This window comes from Watersipora subatra, chromosome 11 (assembly GCF_963576615.1).
Source record: "Watersipora subatra chromosome 11, tzWatSuba1.1, whole genome shotgun sequence".
NCBI classification, from domain to species: domain Eukaryota; kingdom Metazoa; phylum Bryozoa; class Gymnolaemata; order Cheilostomatida; family Watersiporidae; genus Watersipora; species Watersipora subatra.
The window spans coordinates 39273318-39295894 of record NC_088718.1 but is presented as its reverse complement, the minus strand read 5'-3'; the positions used below and the strand labels follow the sequence as shown (position 1 = coordinate 39295894).

The 22577-nt window shown below is 34.7% G+C and overlaps 1 protein-coding gene across 1 annotated transcript in view; it reads right to left on the bottom strand.

The window, feature by feature from the left end:
- Window positions 1–20747, bottom strand: part of LOC137408385 (mediator of RNA polymerase II transcription subunit 14-like) — a 57479-nt gene extending 36732 nt beyond the window's left edge. The window contains exons 1-12 of the mRNA XM_068094897.1: window positions 20708–20747; window positions 16378–16500; window positions 15789–15921; window positions 13792–13965; window positions 12259–12388; window positions 10444–10601; window positions 9452–9574; window positions 4990–5078; window positions 4268–4311; window positions 3551–3669; window positions 1995–2106; window positions 640–768 (exon numbers count right to left, since the gene is read on the bottom strand). Of these exons, the coding sequence (XP_067950998.1) occupies window positions 640–768; window positions 1995–2106; window positions 3551–3669; window positions 4268–4311; window positions 4990–5078; window positions 9452–9574; window positions 10444–10601; window positions 12259–12388; window positions 13792–13965; window positions 15789–15921; window positions 16378–16490 (1324 nt within the window). The 5' untranslated portion in view covers window positions 16491–16500; window positions 20708–20747. The remainder of the gene's footprint in view (window positions 1–639; window positions 769–1994; window positions 2107–3550; window positions 3670–4267; window positions 4312–4989; window positions 5079–9451; window positions 9575–10443; window positions 10602–12258; window positions 12389–13791; window positions 13966–15788; window positions 15922–16377; window positions 16501–20707) is intronic.
- Between the last annotated feature and the right edge of the window lie 1830 nt (window positions 20748–22577).

The window sequence follows — 22577 nt, the reverse complement described above, 5'->3', positions numbered from 1 at the left end:
TAATGCATTGGAAAAGATTGCTTCATGATTTACTGACCTTTCATATCACAAATTATTTATTCCATGACTAATAATAATAACAACAACAACCACCACCACATAAACCTATGAAAAGGTGCTAATCTCTAAGCATATCACGTAGGAAAAAAGTGTTCTAGCTTGTTCTTGTCGCTAGAGTGGCTCATTCATGGGAGAAAGAATAGAACTGTTGGAGTTTGCACGGTACATTACAAAATGGTTTTCCAACACAAAATGTTGATTTTCATTCAGAAATACATTTGGAAGCAGGAAATTCTGGCTATCAAAAAAAATAGTGACACCTTTTACATGGATACAAAGTAAGACAGACTATGGGCCAACAACGCCGAGTGTTTACGATAAGAATAGTTACAAGCTCATTTCAACCTTCAAGAACTGTCTTTGAAACATTTGTTTATTTATTATTTATTTATTATTTATGCAAAGCAGAACAAATTTCCAAAGTTGAAATGGATATCTTGAAAAATCTGCTTTAGGACTAAAATTCAATGTCTGAAGCAATCCACTTTGTGGAACAACCCAAAAAATGGTCATACACTTGGGTGTCTAGCAAAAAAGATTAAATCTAAAAATTTGAAAATCCAAACAGATGAAACAAACCTCCGAGCTGAGCCATAGAGACAAGGAAGGAACCCTGTTGACAGTCGACAGCGATTCGCACACATTCTGTCTCCATGCAGGGTTTGATAATCTTAAAGGTCAGTGTCGGTGGAAGGTCTGATATAACAACTGAAAAATAACCACTCATTTGCTGAGAGAAATTTAAAAAAACTTTTAGGCCATATTCTGGCGGAACCATGTCATCGGCTGAATTTAAGGTTATGTTGAGCCATGTGCATATGAAATAATCTATTACCACCATTTTGCTGAGTAGAGAGCATTTTATGTAGAATCACCAAATTTTAGGAGACACTGAACCCCACCAGTCTCATATGCGCTTTCACCGAATCCAATTTAATTGAAAAATAAAATGATTTTTTTTCACAAGACAGGTATATGTTTTACTGGTACACAAAACGAACTGTACTGTAACAGCAACGTGTTGAAAGACCAAAATTGAAAAATCAATACAACGTATGAACTAGCAACAAGTTACATATATTTTTATAAAGACATGACCTTGCAAATCAGCGTGATTTTGTTGTCGCCTTTGAGAAACCTCCACCGAACCCCTGCGACTGACTCACTAAACCGCTAGGGTTTGATCGAAGCCAGGTTAAGAACCATTGCACTACTGCTTGACAAGTTTGAGATCTTCTGAAAATGTTACCAATTATGCTATTTGATGCAATTGTGGAACCTGCTAAATTGACCTATCCCTACTCAATGAAAGTTTAAAAGCTGTTATCATGAACATTTAACTTGAATAACATCTAAGATAGACAACTCTCGCACTTTGCAACAGATTTGAAATTATAGCCAGCTCTCACTTGATTGAGAAGCTTTTCAAAACATTGCCGTGCTCGGTTTAGAGAAGCACATTTTGACACCCTGCTCTTACCTAATATGGCTACCACTATCAGTTCCACACATAAAGAAGCTACACGAATCTTATCCAAAGACATTTGGACAAATTTGTGACACAATTATTGATTTTTGATTGAATCAACAGTTATATCCACAAGCAGCAGTCAGATCTAAGTAGTAATTGTTAAAACCTAAGAGTTGTCCCCCTTTTGAGAAAAGTGACAACTCCCATCTTTTCAACATTTATCATGGAAAAGGTTTAGATGGTTCACGGAAAAAATTAAAACTTTAAAATTCAAAACATAAATCTTACAAAAAAGTTAGCTTATTACGACAAAAGCTTTTGCTCCACCATAATTTTTTTTTCTTGTGATAAATGCATAGGCAACGGATAATATTGAATTTGCTATTCCTACAACATTATCTGCGTGTGTACAAAGTTGTATAAATATATACTCTGTATCAGATAAACTAAAGGAGAAACTTACAGTCTGTGGCGATATGAAGATCCCTGAGGATGTGCTCAAGCTCATTGAGCCTAACATGGCTCCAGGCGTGTACCGTCTCCAACAGAATCTTCTCTATTGACAACTGGTTGCTCTACAAAAGCAACGAGTTGTTTGACAGGGTAACTTCTTTTCATTCCTATGTCTATATGGAGCCTTTCTTGCACAATAATCCATATCCAGCTCCGCAACTGCCCTTTTATAGCTCTGACCTGTTCAACTCGTGTAACAACAAACTTCCAGAAGGTTCTGACAAGAACCAAGTTTAATGTTTGGTTACATGGTTTTCTTGTCAAGTTGTTAACTGATTGATATTCATAAATCAGGTCAGAGTTCAGTAGTACTGAGCTAGTTGTTGAATACAAGTGATAAATCAGCTTACCAAATCATTCTGAAACCAATTCAAGGATGAAAACAGTGAGATTCAAAACCAGTGCTGAGACTGGTTCTGGACCAACCCAAGCAGAGACAGTTTCAACTCAGTTGTGAAAGCTCATAGAATTTGGAATTTGATAATAAATCTGCATAAAAACTTTTATACTGCTCAACTTTGGAGTTTTGTACACCAAGATTTTATAATAATGGATCATTTTATAAATGGTTTTGATAAAACTTAAGAGTTTTGAGAAAGGCAACAACTCCCATCTTTCCAACATTCGACTTGGAAAAGGTGTTGACACTTCACAGAAAACAAAACTTTTAAAATTTGAAATATTAGTCTTACAAAAAACAAGTTAGCTTGTTACGACAAAAGCTTTGCGCCGCCATCATTTTTTTGTCTTATGATAAATGTATAGGCTCAGATAGTATTGAATTTGCTCTATTAAAGTAACAGATGCAATCATTACCGATGGAGAGTAGAGATGTTAGATGACAACCTTTGATGTTGAACTTTTACAGAAGATGAACCCTTTAAAATCAAAAATATTGAATCAATTCTAATATAAAGCAAATGTGAGGTTGTCACAACGTTGTCATAATTTTTGTAGTCTGGTGATAAATGTAAGGCAAAGGGTAGAATTAAATTTAAATAAAAATAACAGATGCAATTGTTACAAACATAGAATAGAAATGTGAGATAACAGGTTTACAATACAAAAAACATGTGGTGAATGTGTACACCTAATAATATGACAGAGGCCTTGAGGCACAACTACGCATTGACTCCCCCTCCCCCCTTACTTTTAATTACTGCATAACAACTACAAAAAGACAATTATGACAAGTTCACGCATCATCAGCGTCTCCAATAATAAAATTGCAACTATGTTCACTTGCTCCCTTTAGTCCTGTGCCAGCCTATGGCTCTAGGTTATATGCTATCACCTAGTGCTGCACGATATCTTTAAGCCGATATTTCGATAAAATATCGGCTTCGATATTCATATCGACTTGAAAACTGACCAAATATAAAATCATCCACTGAAATATATCGTCACATCGAATTATATCGTTTTATCGTGCAGCACTATTATCACTTAAATTGATAGAGTCAGGGTCAAGACAATTTAATGTTGGACTAGACTGCAATACCAGACCTTCAGGGCATATGGCAGCTGACAGGAAACGTGTCGACTGGCGGATGGAGTGTGGTCGATGGAGAGGGGCTTGTAGACATCAGACTCATTCACGTGTATGTCTATCTTATACACTGCTGCTACAACACAATCACCTCAAATATCTGAGACGAAGAGCGCTTGAACCAATGGTGTTCAAGAGAGTTATCAATATTTATATTCCTCTGGTGTACAATAAACTATGTCAATAATGTACTATTTTATTTATCAATATAAATAATAAAACTTAATCAATAATAAAATATGTATATTTTTTATGTTTTATGATTAAAATAAAGGAAAAAATAAAAATTTTAAACGTGATACTCAAATATTTTCGTAAACCATGTATATTGCCATGTATTACCATAATTAGGTGAGTATAGCATGAAAAATTGTGTACTGATTTTCAATCAAACTTGAGGGCATGTCTTATAGATATGTAAATAAATACAGGCAGTCAGATAGTGCACTGTTGCTTCATTAATCCTTATCATGGCCATAGTGTGCAATGCAATAATTATCAAAACAAAAAAGTTTTCATAACAACTTTACACAAGATTGTTATGCACTCGTTTTTGTGAGTTCCTTTGCCCATCTGGCCAAGTTTTGGCATTTTTGCCAACTCGCTGATAGACTATAAACAATGCTTTACCGATGAACCAGATAAAGAGAAACTCAATATCGAGGCAGACTTACAGTTGCTCTGCTGGTGCTGTGAGGGCATGGTAGAACCACGAGGTCTACAAGGAATAATAAGATCATTTATTACAACAATATGGATAACAACGATAGAGAGACAAAGAGTATACTTGTTTGTATATACAGATGGCAACAAGTAATGTGTAGAAATATAACAGACAGCGTTATAGCGAGCCTTTTACCGTAACTGAAAGCTAGATGAGCTTTTACTGTTTACTCAACTAGTTCAAGCAATGCTGTTGCAAGTCTTTAAAAACTGTACCAGACTTGGTTTGAATAACGCTGCGTATATGACACTATACATCCTCTACGGTATATTTCTACTGCACTGAATCTACTGCATGTTGTTTCAACTGGAGTGAATCTACTGTATGTTGCTTCTACTGTACTGAATCTACTGCATGTTGTTTCTACTGCACTGAATCTACTGCATGTTATTGCTACTGTACTGAATCTACTGTGCGTTATTTCTACTGAACTGATCCTACTGCATATCGTTTCTACTGCACTGAATCGACTGCATGTTATATTTATTACACCAAATCTATGATATGTTCCTGCTGCGCTGAGTCTAAGGTATATTGTTTCCTCTGCACTGAGTTTACGATATGGATCTATTGTGAATGTATCTATGGTATGTTTCTACTGCATGTTGGCATGCATGCCATCCTATATGATAAAGAATGATCTTTATGTATGTCATTTTAATAGTCACTCACCTCCAATAAGAAATGATCAACCTCTTGCAAGGAATGTATTTCTCTATACATATTGAGCTATTCAACTGTTCATGTATAAGCTTCTGTGCCTACAATGATATGCATAGTCATCTAAAAGAGTCAGTCTATTTTTAGACATCTACAAATGTAGAAGTCTGTGAGACTTGAAAATTTCTCAAGGGAAGTTGTCTGCACAACCTGCTAGTATATGATTGCTATAACATTGCAGGTCATAAATGAAGGGTGTGTGCATGTCACATAATGATTCCATTAAAGAATAGAGAAAGCATAATATTTTTATGCTTTATTATTTATCTTGAGGTGTTGACTGATGTTCTAAAAAAAGAATCAAGGAGATTGACCAACCAGAAACTGAGATATAGCCAGCCAAACACAGGTCTACCAAAAAACGTAAGTGTTATGGTAATCATCAATATATGACGTATGAAATCGACTTGTGTGCCATTGGTCAATTAAGCCAACTAATGCGCTCTCCTATAACAATCACGGCGTTTTAATTAGTTTAATCCCTGGAAGTATAGAACAATCAAATTGGGCCTAACAATCATTGCTCTGAGAATTCCGAGCCAGTCCCTTTGACGTGTAGATTAGTTTTAGAATAAAATAATTACACGCATCTATTATTTCGCAACATTCTGCTATCACTTTCTACAAATTATATTAGTTACATCATTTATTCTATCCGCAGTTATATTATTATTTTGTATAATATGCATTATGATTATTATATTAATCATAAAAAATAATCATAGATAAGATAATAGATCAAATCAAAAGTTATCGTTTTCTTTTCTTACAGCAAGAGCAGCACGGTCAAGTTATTCTTTTTAAGATTATGGCTGTAGTGAACTTACAGTCTGTTAATAGTGGCGATAATCATGAAAATCAACTAAATACTGCAGTAAATACACAATAGAAAAATGATGAATGAACAAAAATTCACATTCTCATTTCTTATTCTAAACGAACTGCAATCGCGGATGTCGCATATAGACTATACACGCGCCGTTCGTTGAACAGAGGATCTTCGGAGCATATCCGTGGAGATCGAGTTAAAATTTGAAGGACAATAGTCAAAATCTGCTCTTCTGTTTTGAAAAATCACGGCGAGGGGTTGTGGGCAAATGCCTTTACCACACAATGTTTGCTTGATTTTCCTGAGAAACCAGAGCTAGTCTTTAAATTATTTACTATCGCGAGAAGCGTTTCACACCTCGTAGCCAAAACAATCATTATACGTAACGGCGGTAAGGGTGCACAACTCCGGCACATGAACATTAAGTCGATTTTATACGTCACAGTTTTCGGGATTTTCTAAGGGTTTTCCTCTGATTCTTTATTAGGTAGACCTGTGTTTGGCTGGCTATATCTCAGCTTCTAGTGGGTCAATCTCCTTGATTCTTTTTTTAGAGCATAAGTCAACACCTCAAGATAACTAATAAAGCATAATAATATTATGCTTTCTCTATTCTTTAAATGATACTGTATATTCAGAATTACCTAAAGTCTGTGAGCTAACAATATATGGACATCATTATTCGCAATTAAATTCTTATAACCCGAAATCTTTCAAATAAAATTGATTCAATACAGAATGACCTCCAAATCACGCATCATTATCAATAAACATTCAAGAATCAAAATTTGATTCCATACACTTGGATGTTAAAGTAAATCAGAAGTTTCTGTGAGTTCTCTTTTAAGATTCAAAGAAAACCGTTTTGGAAAAAGTGATCTAATGAAACAATGAAAATAATGCTAATGCTATTCTTTCTGTCAGAACTGTTCACCACGACTATCCTATAATATAATAAAACAAGTATACATATATGATTCTTAGCTGTATTCAATGAAAGATGCAACTATGCAGGTCATCCCCACTGCCAGGATTCGTATCCTCATCTATACAAGTAAATTACATCTACATGAATAAAAGTCTTAGCACAGAAATTAATTTTTATTTAACATATAACAACAGTTACTTACCATTCTAGCTTTCAAACTTAATACAGACGGTTCCCAACCTACGAACGAGTTACGTTCCGAACGATTGTTCGTAAGGTGAATTTGTTCGTAAGTTGCTTCAGTGCTATATTTTGTATTATAATTTAAGTTTAAGGCCTATATAACTATATTGAAGGTTTATATAAGTATGTTTAAGGCTTGCATAAGTAACATGTATTGGTTTGTACTGAAATTTTTTTAAATAAAATGGAGACAATACTTTGGTGGACGCCGAGCCATGACACTGCATTTCTTATTTATTGCATGTCTTGTCCTTTTTATTATATTGTCGTTTTAATCGTTATGCTATAACTAATCGTTGTTGTCTTATTTTTTGTATGTGTTGTCCTTTTATTATATCGTTGTTTCACTTGTTATGCTATTGTTATATCTGATATCCCGTTATAACACTATCACTTGTCGTCACTTATATTGTTGTCATACCAACGCGCTAGTGGTCCTATTTATTCACCTTGCTAGCTGGTATTCTGACCGGCTAACAAGGTGAATAAATAGCCGGAACGGTTGATATTATTGTATATAAAGGAGCGCGCTCACTTAGTTGAGCAGAGCAGATAGCCGTACGCTTCTCGGCTAGAGAAATTTCCTTCGCTAATGAAAAGCTGAATGAAACTACACGCACTCTCTTCTCTTTATTTATTAGTCTAGATCGTGCCAAATAAAGGCCGGCAAATTCCTTTACAATACGTACAGTAAAAATAAAAAAGTTCTTTGCGCACTGGAGATACGTTCACGCACTTATGCACTGCAACAAACTGGGCAGAGAAAGGTGGATGCTGGGTGGTGCTTCTGAGTAGTGTCTATTTCCGCCGCTAATACGTCGGTAATACCGTCGGTATTAGCGGCGGACATACGTGCAGACCTGTTTGTATGTACCGGTTGTTCGCAACTCGAATGTTCGTAAGTATGGAACCGTCTGTATCATGAGAAAAGTGTTTTGCGCAGTTTAAATAAATTGAGACCAAAATAAAACAACTGTAAAGGTTTTAAACTTCGTCAAACAACTGCAAGTTTTGAACTTCATATCATGAGGAAAATGTTTTGTGCAGGTCAAATAAATTAAGAAACAACATAAAACAGCCATAAAAGTGTTTAATAATGTGAAATAATCAGCAGGTTATAGCTAAATTAAGTCTGTTTTGCTACGATTACAATAAAATGATATGGCAATGATACAATTAATATGAATTGAGAAGACAAAATAAAAGTCCTGAATATGTTGAATTAATAATAACAAACCATGCATAGAAGTGTGTGTATAAAAAGGTTACTATTCCAGTAGAAGCTATCCATCAAAACTTTGAATATGACGATACTGGTGCCTCTCGATATTGGTACAAATGTAAAAATGAGATATCGGATATCAGATATCTTTGTCTGGTACTTTGTCTGACCAAATGGAGAGAGAAAATGTAGAGGCTATTCCTACTCAAAATAATACAGTTGTCCGTGCGAAAAGTATTAGCCTTTACCAATTTAGCAATCAAACCTTACGAAATATTGGAAATAGAAGCGTAACGGCACATTTGAAATTGAAACAGCACATTTAAAAATTACATATTAAAAAAATAAGAAATGGTAGCAAAAATTTAGCTTTTACCCAATTTCAAAAATCAATGAAACGCAAAAGGTAATATTTGTTAATAATCCAAAGTGCACATTTAGCGTGTGCATACGGCATATATGGTGTGTGATAAGATTGATAGAATCGTAAAAACAGCGTAGCTTGGTGCCTAAATGCACAGTTTGAAACTTTGGTTGCAATATTCGTGAGTTTAAATCCAACAGAATACGAGCTTTTAATTCCAAAACGTTAATATTAGCTATAGCCTGATATACCGAAGGACTTACAGACCAACCTTGAGATATATAGATTGTTAGAACTCGGTATATTGGTGATAAATATATCGGAGATACCAAGTAAAATAGTCTTGAAGGTGAACTTACACCGTTAAAGTGACGCAAAAGAAAATAATATAAAGCTAAGACATAAAGCCTCGAGTTGATGTATTTTTGTCCTGGTAGACCTATGCAGTCTAGGGATATAACAGCTTGAAAGAGATACTTTCTTGAGACGCTCAGATTTAAGTGGAAAATGCGATTATGATGTCTAAAGATGAACTTCGGCAAAGAAACCGTCAAAATAGAAATGTGTAATGCTACAACTTGAAGGCATCAATAAAAAACGAGACAGGCAGCCCTGCAACTAGTGACGTCATTGTGTATGTATTTTTCCCCAAGTTTCAACCGTGATCAAGTTTGTAGATTTTAATTTTGAAACATCTTGGCAGTCAGATTACCTCAAACATCAAAAACAATCGCAAATAATAAAAACGCACTAATATTTTCTGATGAAATCTACTAAAATTTTCTCGTTAAAAGACCCTCATTAACACCTGGTATAACACGTACTTACCTGAGAATAAAGAACTTCTAACTGTAGACTCTGACAGAAACTATGTAGAACAGTGTAGAGCTCATGAAGGGGCGTTTCAGTATCGACCAGTCTAGACTGGACAAGGGTGTGTAGGTAATCAATCTAAACAGAACATATTCAGCTTGACATGGCAGACAAGCAAAAGTAGATTATAATATAAAATAATGCGTGGTGTGTGACCAACGAGGCAAGGTATTTGTGTTTCTACCATGAATTCTGTAAACCTGAGCTGACATACATGTATGATCATGCAACATCGTGATGATGTTGCTTCAAGTTCGTAACCATCATCATGTTAATATTGCACCAGAAGGATTTTCTCATATTCTCTAGGCATAAGATGAACATATGGAAAGAGTAACCCCAATGTCAATTTTCTATTGATCATTGAAAATTGCTCTTAAACGGTATAACTCATTTGCCTAAAGGATTGGTTAGTACAAACTCATTTCATAATAACTTTTTACCTTTGCACCCATCTGAGGTGAAACAAGGGCATCCAAAACGAAAATCACCACCAATCGCAAGCAAATGATGTTACACCAACAAATTTACCAAAATATGATATTACTAAGCTTAACTTGTGAGCTGTATATTATCAGCTAATGAGAACACCACCAACATGACTATTTGCAGGGGCGTGTATGGGAGGGATCAGTGGGAGATGTGCATGTTTTTGGAGCAAACATTTTGAATAATTATGACAATTAAAAAATAACTCTAATAGCATCATTAGATTTCCTTCAGAAATGAGATATTAAGAAATCTTGTATTGGCTTTAAACTGATGCAGTGAACAAGGTGAAACTTGGTGAATCAAAAATCTAAAAATAAAAAAAGTAGTTTGATATCTGTTTAAATGTTTCTTGGGTCTCAACGTTACTCGAGTTGAGCCCAAACTGAAAGGAAGTCGTCGAACATGTCTGACAGTTAAAAACTTAACAAAAATTAGCACCGAGACATATGACCAACCTGAAGGTCATGAACAAGAGGTTTCCCATCTCTCGAATCTAAGTCCTCGACTAGTATCTCGATGCCAAGGAGGCGCCATGGCAGCGTCAGATAGTCTCCCATAACAGTCAAAGTTGCTGAGAATTCCTTATCAACTAGTAACTTCACTCGGCCATTGTCTAGTGAATAGCAAAAACAAAAGGTCTTGGAATGACATCTTTATAGATATTTTCATGTGTTTAGGCTGTGGTAACCAAACAAGTGTGTTTGGCGTGTGCAATATATGTTTATTGGATCCCTTTGCAATCACTGATAGATAAGTTATTGAATCAGTGACTGTTAAAAGCAAAGTCGACAAGACAACTCCAAGTTTTTAGATATGTTTAAGACTAAACAATTACCTATCACATCTCCTCTGGGATACACAGAGGGAATCTAAAAGCACCTCTAAAAGTCAAAAGGTTAAAAAACCATGAATTTCTGAGACTTTTCATGTATTCACTGATTTAGTATAACAACAATTGCTAGGATTCTTCTACAAACATGGTCACGCCGAAAGAAATAAATTAATAACAAAAATTGGAGACTCTTCTGCAAACAGACTGAAACTAGGTCACAGACAAATTAGTTTTATTATGAAGAGTGTGAAGGGTAGAAGTTTTAAGGCATTGTTCGGACATACAATTACATCATCCAGGGAGTTATCACCCCTTTTCTTCTGTAAACCATCTAAATGTTGAGATCGATGGATGTGCAGGCAGACTATAAGCTTATGTGGCAAGCTAAAAAAGACTTAATTTGATAGAAACCAGGTTTTACAGCCTTAGAGACCAAACATCTAATCAAATATGCTGCAGCATCAGCTGACCCAGCATTAACCCACAAGAAATGAAAGCTTTAAAGGTTTACTTGCAACCAAATTCACATTACAGCTATTTGGTATCATAAGATCCACCATGTCTTACTTTGTTGTATTGTAGGTGCAAAATATATGGGAATGTGATTACAAGCTCTTAAAAGCAAAAAAACGAAAATTTAATCGCAGCCACATGAGACCGCCGTAGTTTGGATTCGCTTTCCAAAACGGCTCGAATGGGACGTAGTTGTTACAGGATGGTTTCTGTTTACACTTTCATTCAACCTCATTCGTCGAAATATTTTCACATATATACTTCACGCATTCAATAAAACTAAGTCTATTGCTTTTACGCGTCTGTTTTATCATCATTGTAATGCTGTCACTTTTAGCACTGATATCTTATAACTTACCGTAAAAAATCGTTAAACTTTTTAACCTTAGCTCGAAGGAGTACATATCATTGTCTGATAATCATGACGAGCCTGTTGGTCACCTGTGATAATCGCAAAATGCTGCAAAAATTATTTGCGAAGTATTGGGTCACATGATCAGATTACGACTTGACGATTGAATAATGCCGAAACAAAACTGTAAAGTAGCGAGCATCTATATTTGATACGGGGTCTTCGGTAAAACCCGAAGTGTTTGTCATAAACTAGTGCTACGATAAGTTTATATTGAGCTTTTTATTGGCCTTTCAATTCACGTGAGAACATCACGTGACAAGACGATAACTAAACTTTAATGAATACGTCAGAAAAATAAAGAGATTCCAATCTACTGCGGCTTTTCGTTTTTGAGCTTTTAAGAGCTTGTAATCACCTTTCCACATATTTGGCACCTACAACACAACAGAGTAAGACATGGTGGATCTTCTGATACCAAATAACTGTAATGTGAATTTTGTTGCAAGTCAACCTTTAAGAACCCAGCTAATCACAAGGCAAATGATGCAATGTGTCCCACTATAAACTCACAGGCTGTTAGTTGTTTGAAGGCACGAGGAATATCACTGGTTACGAGCCGGTACTCAATAATCTGAGTCAGTCTCTTTAAGGTAGATGTCTCTTCCTCTGTGGTTATGGGATCTGGAGGAATTATCTTATCCTGCCAAAAGGCCAAACAAATACACTACTTCACATAGTAACCTAAAAATCATATTCTAGCAACTAACGACTTCAATTTAAATTGTGAAGATATTGTCTTCTGTCATATTGGCAAATAAAATAACCCAAATAAAAATCCAAATGTCTCTTTTTAATGCAATACGACCAAATTTAATATTTGCCTCAAAAACATTAAATAGAAACCTCTATAATCAGTCCATGTTTCTGACCAGTTCAGCCAAATGGTAAAAATAAATGGAAGATAAACTGAGTATATATGTACTGAGTAAATATAACTAAGAAGTGAAGATAATTGAAACCAACGCATGACAATATTCAAACTAAAAGTGAATAGTTTGCTTCCAAAATTGTGAATCTTTTATATCACCTTATGATCTGAAATAAATATTTGAACTGCTAAAGGCTAATCTAACATTACGGTGTAATACATTTAAAACAATGTATAAAATAGAATTTTATATATCAGTGTTTAATAAAGCTAATATTTATTGACTGCATTTCTGTCAAATCTCTGCATGTGACTAATTAAAAGGTTAAAGTTTAGCCAGTTAAAGCTTGACTTTTCTAGCATATGATGTGAAATTGAGCAAATATTGGGCAATATTTTCTACTGCTTCTCAAAGCATGAGAGTATTGTAAGGGTGAAGAAATTGAAAACGAAAGTCAAAAATAAAATACATCAAAATATAAAAATAAAATACATCAAAATATAAAAATAAATCTGGTTTTAATCCCTAACATAAGTTATGTTTAGTTATGCTGCTAACTCTATCACAACATTTTCTGATCTTATGTGTCACCAAAAATTTATTGGAGCGTCTATAAGATAAAAGTTGCTTTTTTGTTAGTACATGATTTACCTCTTTTTAAATTTCTCTAAATTTAAATTTCAATTTCCTGAAATTGTTTTATTACAATGTGTAATTATTTGACAAACTCTCATAGACTGCGAGACAAAACAAGTAAAAAACTTTGTTTACTTATAGGAATGTTTGGTTGAACATAAGAAGGGTTTCTCCCAGAGCAGCAGATGTTGGTCGAACATAAGAAGGGTTTCTCCCAGAGCAGCAGATGTCAGAAAAGTTTAATTTTGTATGCAACAGTATGACTGTAGTTATAGCAGTTGGGATAAAACAAACTATTACATTGTGATACGGGATGGAGTTGGCCATGATGAACTTTATGAGAAGCTAAAAATATTAGAATTATCAGCCTACTTATAGAGACTTGATGAAGACAGTTTATAATCAAAGACAACTCCAAACAGAAAGGGTAACAGTTATTAGGTATAACTACTAGAACAGAGCAAGTTTAACTAGTGAAGCAAAAGAATAGTGTGAAGCCCTCTGATGAATATCAAATATTGAATATAAGTACACTTACCCGAATACATGAGGGAAGACGAGGATACGTGCCCGACGTTAGCACATCCACCGCAACAGGTATAGAGAAAGAAGGAAGTCTAGCCTGAACAAGAGTTCCTCTGGCTAGCTTGGAAAGTCTATCAGCAGTGTCTATGTAGAGCATAGCCTGCTGATCCAGGTAGTTGGAGATTGCCTAAAAGGAGACAACGCAACCCGACTGTGTGACTTGAACGAGATCTCAAGCTAAACACTTCAGAGTCTATTTGCATAATTCTTCATGAAGGTGTTGGATTTTCAGGGGGCTAGATGGTAAGACATCAGGTGCATCCGTTGACGCATCTTTTCAGTCTTGCAGTTGTCAACACAGAATGCACTACTATCAGAATATAAGCTTGCAGTGTAGCACCTCTTCTAACTGAATATAAAAATGAAATACTTCTCTGTAATTTGAAATCACATGTGTTAGTGTAGCTGATCGGCCATTTCCTAGCTGTATAACTTTTATTATGATGAGAAACGTGACCATTCGCGATTAGCCAGTGTGGTTAGAATAAAATATTTGCATCATGTGGGATTCAAACTCATGACATTCAGTTTGTTAAACCGATGCTTTAGCACTTGCACCACTCCACTGACTTCCAGCATTTTGGAATAATTGTACACATACCTATTACACCTATTGCACCTAGACTGCATGGACACTAGTACATAAAATAATTCATTGTCTCGATTTCTGCATTCAAATCAATTTCTAGCATACCCGTGAATGTAATGGTAATAAAAATAATATTAAAATAATATTAATATATAATAATAATATTAATAAATAAAATTAATAAAAATTTAATAAAGATAGACACAGCATGCAAAATAGATATTGTAACAGTGATTATATGCGGATACATAAAGATAAAATGTCACAAATAGGCTCGTGGCTTGGCATCCGCTACAACAGACATCTGCTTTACGATGGCATCACGGCAAGCAAAGAAAAGCGTGGAAACCTTCTGACAAACTTAAAGTACTCGAGGAAATCGAAGCAGGACAAAAGCTATCAGCATTATCAAAAAGAGAAAATCTTCTAAAAAGTACAGTGTCAACATGGATTAAACAAAAAAAAAGAATAAGATCATTATGTGACCAAAATTCATCAAGGCTAAGAGATCGTTCAACGTCGCATGATGATTTGGATGGTGTATTATTGACTTGGTTTAGACAAGTGCGTAGTGAAGGCGTACCTATCGATGGGCCAATTTTGTTAGAAAAGGCTAACAAGTTTTTAAGGATTATAATAACTGTTTAAAATCTATTTCTACAATAAGTCACATTGTTGATCTTTGTCAAAAAAATACCTTGTCACAGACTACACTCGATAAGTTTTTTAAATGAAACAACTGATCAGATGTAAAGCATGCTTTTTTGCATTGGTCATAAATGTTTACTTATGTCCAGTTTTAAAAATTATCAAAAAGAATAGATATTTTTCTATTGGGCTGAGATTTGTTTGCAGTTTTAGGTGATGTGACTGACGAGACGTTTTAAGATTAAAATTGGCAAAATTGATCTCGAGTAAAACACTCAGAAGAAAAAATGTCTTCTGAGCGTTTTAACCGCGATTAGGTTTTGCCAATTTTAATCTGAAAAAGTTCTGGCAGTCACATCACCTAAAACAACACACAAATCTCAAGTGTATAAAAATATCTATACTTTCTGATAAATATTTTAAAACTCTACATCAGATGCCCTTTAACTTACAACAAACAACCTATACTTTAGTTTTATATATACATGTAGTTTGTATATGTATCTACTGATAAATACATTCACTTGTGACTGTGCTCTGATAACTTGAACGCTATGAACACTTTCGCTCGGTCCCGTGAAGTTTGAGTTATCCATGTTTCCCTGTATATAATAATACATTATTATAATATATATTCTTATATATTATCTTTATTCTATTTTAATCATAAAAATTTTTTTCCTTATTTTTCTATGTAACCTTCTAAAGCTCACCATGCACTGGTCTATCTTACAACCATTCTTGGCCCACTTCACTAGCGCAAGTACACGAATGAAGAGCTGCCGAGTGCGATATGCATACTGTACTATCTCCATCTTCCGCTCCATGTCAGTCTTTCGCGGCAACCTAAATCACAGGTGGTGAGTAAGGAACAACCAATCATCTCTAACAAATGGCATTAGTCTAAAGCAAGGCATAAACTATGAAGCCGTTTATAAATGTCAGGATTATTCAGTTTATTGATTAGTTCCTGAGAAAGAACTTGTTGATCATTGTCAACATAACGAGGGAGATGCTTAGTGTTTATACAAAAATGAAACCACACACCTCTCTACTTACCTTTACTATAACAACAAAATTTTACGCTCTTTTGAAATTATAAAAGGGCACTAACTATCTGTATATGCGCATGGGATCTGATGAAATGATCCAAATTTTTAGAACAAATCACTCTAATAGTAAAATAAAATTAACGTTAAGACACGATATTTTATTGTATATATTTTATTGTATATGCTTATCAAACGTGAAATAGTAGAATGCCAGACAACTAAAGCGATAAGCTCAAAATTGGGAACTTACAGCTCTGAGAGTACCATAAGTTCATGGTAGGCCTTCTGAAGGCTGAAGTCAATAACTGTAGACAGAGCAATGTTTCCTTGCTGAGCGCCATTTGGCACCATCTGGCCATCCATTATGGTACAGCTGGAATATAAAACTGCAAAGTCAAATGTACAAAACAGCCCACGACTAAATAAAATAGTTTTATACTTGAAGGGTTACTAGTGAGCAAGAAAATGTATATGTTCCTATATCGAACATGTGAAATAGCAACATTAAAGAAATATTAAGGTTTATTGTAGCCAAGATTTGTGTGATATTCATAGTAGTTGAATTGGAGATGGTGGTCAAAAAAACTTTAGAATGATGAATGCTGCTAAATTCTTGAGGTTTATTCTTGAGTGGTACGTATTGGGCTTACAGAATTTTTAACTTTGGTATCAGATAACAATGTCGAAGCGTAGAGCCTTGTGTGAGGTAGTGGAACATTCTTAGAGAGCTGACAGCTTATGTAAGATCATATAATGGGGTTATGCTTAGATGATAACAGTTCGTGAACGTCAAACTACACTCAATCAGAGCTATTATAACATGTTTCTTAAAATGTTTTGATATAATTAATACTCTCAGGCTAAAACCATTAATATCATTTCATAATGCAAACAGAAGTGCGATAGTCTGGCCTCAGACTAGAACCTATCAGTCTGGCCTCACACTGATAGGTTCAAAGCAAAACCTTGTGTAAACAAAACTTTCATTCTAGACCTTGAGCAAGATATTATATTTCAGTAATGTACACCGTGTATAATGTGTGTACACTGTGTAATAACTACAAAATGCTTTTTTTTTATAAAAAAAAACTATGATAACATGATTGATGTCAAAACAAAAACTTTGCCAAACCCAACTTAGTCTATGTGTTGCACAAGCTGAGCCAAAATATACATTTTATGTTTTATACATTGAGGAAATGACCAGAGTTTACAGAAAAACGTAGTATTATTACGATGGGTGGAATGTATCAAGAATAAACCCCGAAGGCAGACACAGGATTAGATTGTTCCCTTTTGACATTGTTCACAGCAATGAATGTCAGCAATGGCTGTCAGTATAAGTAAAACAGTAAACATTCAATGACTTAAACCAATGAGGGACTTCCTGGAAATGTTACAGTTAAGTTATTATAATGAAACGAGGTTGTTAAATAAATGTCTCGCTGGCAACAATCGCTTAGGCTGACATACTCAGGCCAACACTAATGTAACATTCTGAATAAATCGCCGTTTCTCTTTGAGATATTTTGATATTTTGCAAAAGTATGCTACTGACTAGTTCGATATGCGGGCTGTAAGGGATGACTGGCTCACTAAATCTGTTAAGACCAAAACGCTATATGTCTCACTGACCTACAGTAGTTTAGGTTAAAAAAATAAAGCCTTAGGCAGTTCTATGTTTAACTCAATTTGCTGTTTGAGTCAATTGGTTTAATAATTGGTTCAATGCGAACATAAAGTTGACCTCAAGCACCTTTATAGGCCACCACAAATGATGCTGATCAGTTTTTTAACGAAATATCGTCACAGAAAGGATTATAAAATCTGACAGTACTGTGAGAAAAATAGTAAAATAGAAAAGTAGCATCTAAAATACGTAAACGAAAAAGAGTAGCATAGAATGACAAAAATGTCCCTCAAAATGGTCAAATTACCTTTTAATTAGCAAACCGAATATCCAACTATATTTTAATGACAACTAGTCAAAAACTAATTAAATAGCACTAGATTCTAATGAGAATGAGCTCAATTTTATATTTTCAATGTAGATGAAGTGTCAGACTGCGCTAAAGCTAAATAGAATAAAATCAAATAATTAGTTAAAACAGTTAGAGAAAGAGAGCCTGATAGCAAACCATCTTTAGAAGCTGAGTTGTTGTTTTACACACTTTTGGTGGGTTATACAAATTTTAAAACATTTGGATCGTGAAATAATCCACTGAGCAGGAGCTTATTGACTTTTATATAGCAGAAGACTATGCAGGTCCAAATATCTTAGTCATCTAGCCAAATCCCTGCAGTTAAAACAGCTTGGTAGAAAAGCTATCGATAACCAGAAAGAATAGCCACCACACATTTTCAATTTGTAGTGTATCCTACTAATACAGATCTTTCACTCAGAGTCTAAGTCAAGCCTAGAACGCTTCAAACAAAATTTAAAGCACATAAACTATATATTTTTTTATTATATAGTTCAATACATCAATCTTGGCTTTCGAATGAGCCTATATTCAATACACCAAGAATAATAGAACTATAAAAAACAGGGTGTCAAAAGTATGTCCTACAATAAAAAAACACTTGGTTGCCGTTCCCGCAATGTGATGCCATAATTATTATTTAGCCTTAGGTAGTCGATCCCTTTCGCTGCCATTGAGGCTGCGCTTTTCTGTGACAATCGGTCCTGTTAAACCCTGATTAACCACTGATTCCTTTGTCATCTTCATCGGTTCTCTGGAATTGTCCTACCTTTGCCTGCCACTAGCGTCATTATCGTAGTTGATAAATACATGCGGTAAGCGATAAAATAAGCGGTAAGAGCACACAGCACCGAATATGAAAATGGTGACATCACAATTTTCGAGCCTATACCATTGAACATTTCTGCGGTAGAACTCTGGGGGAAATCCTATAAACACCAACCAATGTGTGTCTCACCATGTCAAACAATTGCTCATTCAAAAGCCAAGACTTTGATGTATTGAAACACATGATAAAAAATTATGCAATTTGTGCTTTAAGTCATTAGACAATAAAATCTAAAATCCACTTTAAACATTTGGCAAGAAAATCTATTTTCACCTATCATTGGTATAAATATACTACGATTTATGAATCTTTCCTTGCAAAGTACTGAACAATTATATCTACACTTCATACATCCGAGTCTAATAAAAATATGAACTACAATACATTGTGCAGCTCTATCAAGCCACCTTCTAGGCTATAAGCCAAAAAACGCTCTATTAGGTAACTGACAAATTTTGTCGTATACAGCGGAAATTAAATAACTATTAAGACTTTTATTGTCCGTGGTCTGGAATTCATTTCTCAATGTGCTAATTGATAACCTTCGTTAATTGTTGAAAACAGCCATATAGGAACTGATTGTCACAGAAAACATGCTATTTAACTTTGAAAATGTAAAAAACTGACAGAAACTGATAGGTTATTCTAAGGTAAATGTGCTTCTACCTATATAAAACTTAATGTGATTAACTTGAAGTAGATGCAGATAAATTAATGATTATTAATAGATACTAGAACTTATGAAAAATATAATCAATAGCGCATGCTGTTTTACAGGCTTTTGTCAAAATCAGCACTTAATTATAGCTGTTATAACCTAACATTGTTTTAGCTTTCCGTACATATCTAATTTAGCTACGGAAAATACTCTCAATATAGAGATTCTAAGACACTTGACAGGTGGACTAGGTACGTTCTACATAGACCTAAAATAATAATAATATACACTAATAATAACAACTATTTTTGTTGAGCCTTTTTGAGCTATTTGAGTTCATGACATTTCTAAACTTGCAATGGCAACTGTATTTTGTGGCTTATTTATTGTAGCACCTATTAGTTACAAAATTCAGACTTGAAATACTAGAAAGTCTTTCTATAAACTAAGATTAGTACTTAGCTTTTTGGCAACAAAGCCCTATGAAATTGTCACGACTATTGTGAAAAACAAAACCCAATAATGATAACGTGACAAGTTCTTAAAAAATTAAGAATATCTAAGGTTAATCAGCATATTATCCCAATCATTTTTGCACCAGAACTATGCTTAGCAAATAAGATCCTGTCAAATAATTAGTTCATGCAAACTGAAGAAAGTCAAATCAAATAACGCAATGATAGAATATCATTGTAGCAGCTCAAATAGGCCAACTCACAAACTAAAAAAAACGTTACGGTAGTACACATTGCATTTTTATTAATTCAATCATACAAGCCAAGATCTAAGTGATAAGGTTCGTATTGACTAATTGATATAAAAAACGAGCTATCTAAATCACGTCTTACTTTTTTAAACAGTTACTATTTACGCAACAAAAACATGTTTTATTCGATATTGTAGTCCTTATAGATTAATCGTTCGCTCATCTAACTACGCAATAAATAATAAGCAAATTTAAAACAAACGCTTTAATGTCGGTCGATGCGGCAAGCAAGGCACTACGCACGAGCCAAATAGTAAAATTTAACACCAACTATGGCAAGTGACAAAACTTTCAACAAAGGTGTAACATTTGTAGATTAACTATTTATTTTGCTTTGGGACTTACGAAAAATAGCTCAGTGGTCGCCGTTAGAAAGTAAGAAAACGGCATAAATGGTGAAGGCAAATTTATTTCATAGCACACGTTTGTATTCATACACGCAGAGCAATCATAGAGTTTTTCATTTATTTATACCTTCATGCGATCAGTTTTTTTTATAGATGGCAGTTCTATGACGGCCGACAGTTTGCTGTGGTGATGAGAATGAGAGAGCAACTCACAAATAATGAACTTAATGGTCTCGCCTTGATAATATCGCCAATATTATGAGATTGATAGCCTCACTTAAGCACCTTTGCAGCTTGGTATTTTAATACCCAATGATATATAAGATTGTCAAAGATTTAGAAGATTTTATCTAGTAATCCGAATTCACACACAACATCAGTGTTGAATTTGCTTTGTCATTTCATTCTATCAATGATATACAGCCCCCTAACTGGGGGCTGTATATCATTGATTCTATTTTGACTATGATCAGTTGTGTACTTTTGCTTTGTCATGAGGGAACTAACTTGATTATAACTGGTTTAGGTACAAGTGAAGGTGTTAAGCTATTGTAAGCAATACTGATATTTACCAGTAAAATATACTTCTCTATTCTATAAGTCCAACAAGTAAAATACACAACTGACAAAATTCTAAACAATAATATTAATGACAAAAAGCTAAAATTGCTAATAAAGATTACACATCTACTCGAACGGTTGTCCATGTTTGCTTGCTCAGTTTATACAGCTGCGAGTTTCTATAGTCAGATGACAGTAAGATGGCAGACCTTATATGTAGAGGCTCGGTAGTTGTGATTGGGAAGTAGAAGAGAATCAGCTAATAACGAAGAAAAAAGCTCTATAGATAGGGAAAAGATAGAGGCTCCAAAAGCAGAGGAAAGAGAAAGGTTGGCTCTAGAGGCAGAGAAAACATGGAGATTCCAGAGACAGAGGAAAGAGAGAGGGAGGCTCCAGAGGCAAAAAAACGCACCTCTGCAAGCAGAGAAAGCCTCAGCAGGTCTTTGAGAAGGCGAGAAAGGTAGAGCTGAGTCACTGGAGCTGTTTTTTCATAGATTTTTCTGTTAGCCTGTGAGAAAGTGTTTAGGCGCTCAGGTTCTGTTTTTTTTATGTTCCAAAGGGTTAGCAATTGAGTGACCCTGTCTTAAGTACGTCATAAGAGTACGTCTTGTCTTGGTCCTGTTTGGTGCGGGTCTGATATCTTTTAATGGTTTTCTGAGATGTCGATTGATGTCCTATTTTCATTGGTTACTTTTACAAGAGGTTTCGAAGCTGCTTGTAGATAAGTATATGATGACTGTCTTTATCGCTGGTCTTCTAATGTATTAGTTGTCCTGTTCATTGTAATATTGCATATGTTTCCAATATTTAGTCATTTCTCCATGACGCTATCCGCTTTTGCTAATACTTCTATACAGCAACACTAAGATTGCTTTAGAGAATGATGGTTAGTTTTATTTATTCGATTCATTGCATAAACGTAATCAGCTATGATTAGTCTTTTCTCTTTTTATGACTTTTGCAGATCTGCTAAAAATGTGTGGCAACAAACTTTTACTGAGGCATAAACGCTCTGCCTTTGACATTGTTGTATGGAGATACATGTATTAACACAAACAGATACCAGTAAGGTGCATTGTCTAAACTACAGGAGATATACAGCAATACTGCAATAAACAATAATGGCACATTAATACATCAACATGGTTTATTAAAGGATCATCAGGAGAAAGAATAGTTATAGAAGCATCATCAAAATGCCTGCCAAAACCAGCTCAAAGAAATTTGAGGTGATGTCACGCAAACAGCTTTGCAAACCTCTACCAGATATGATGTCAAAAAATGGAGCTAGTCATTATTTCTAACCA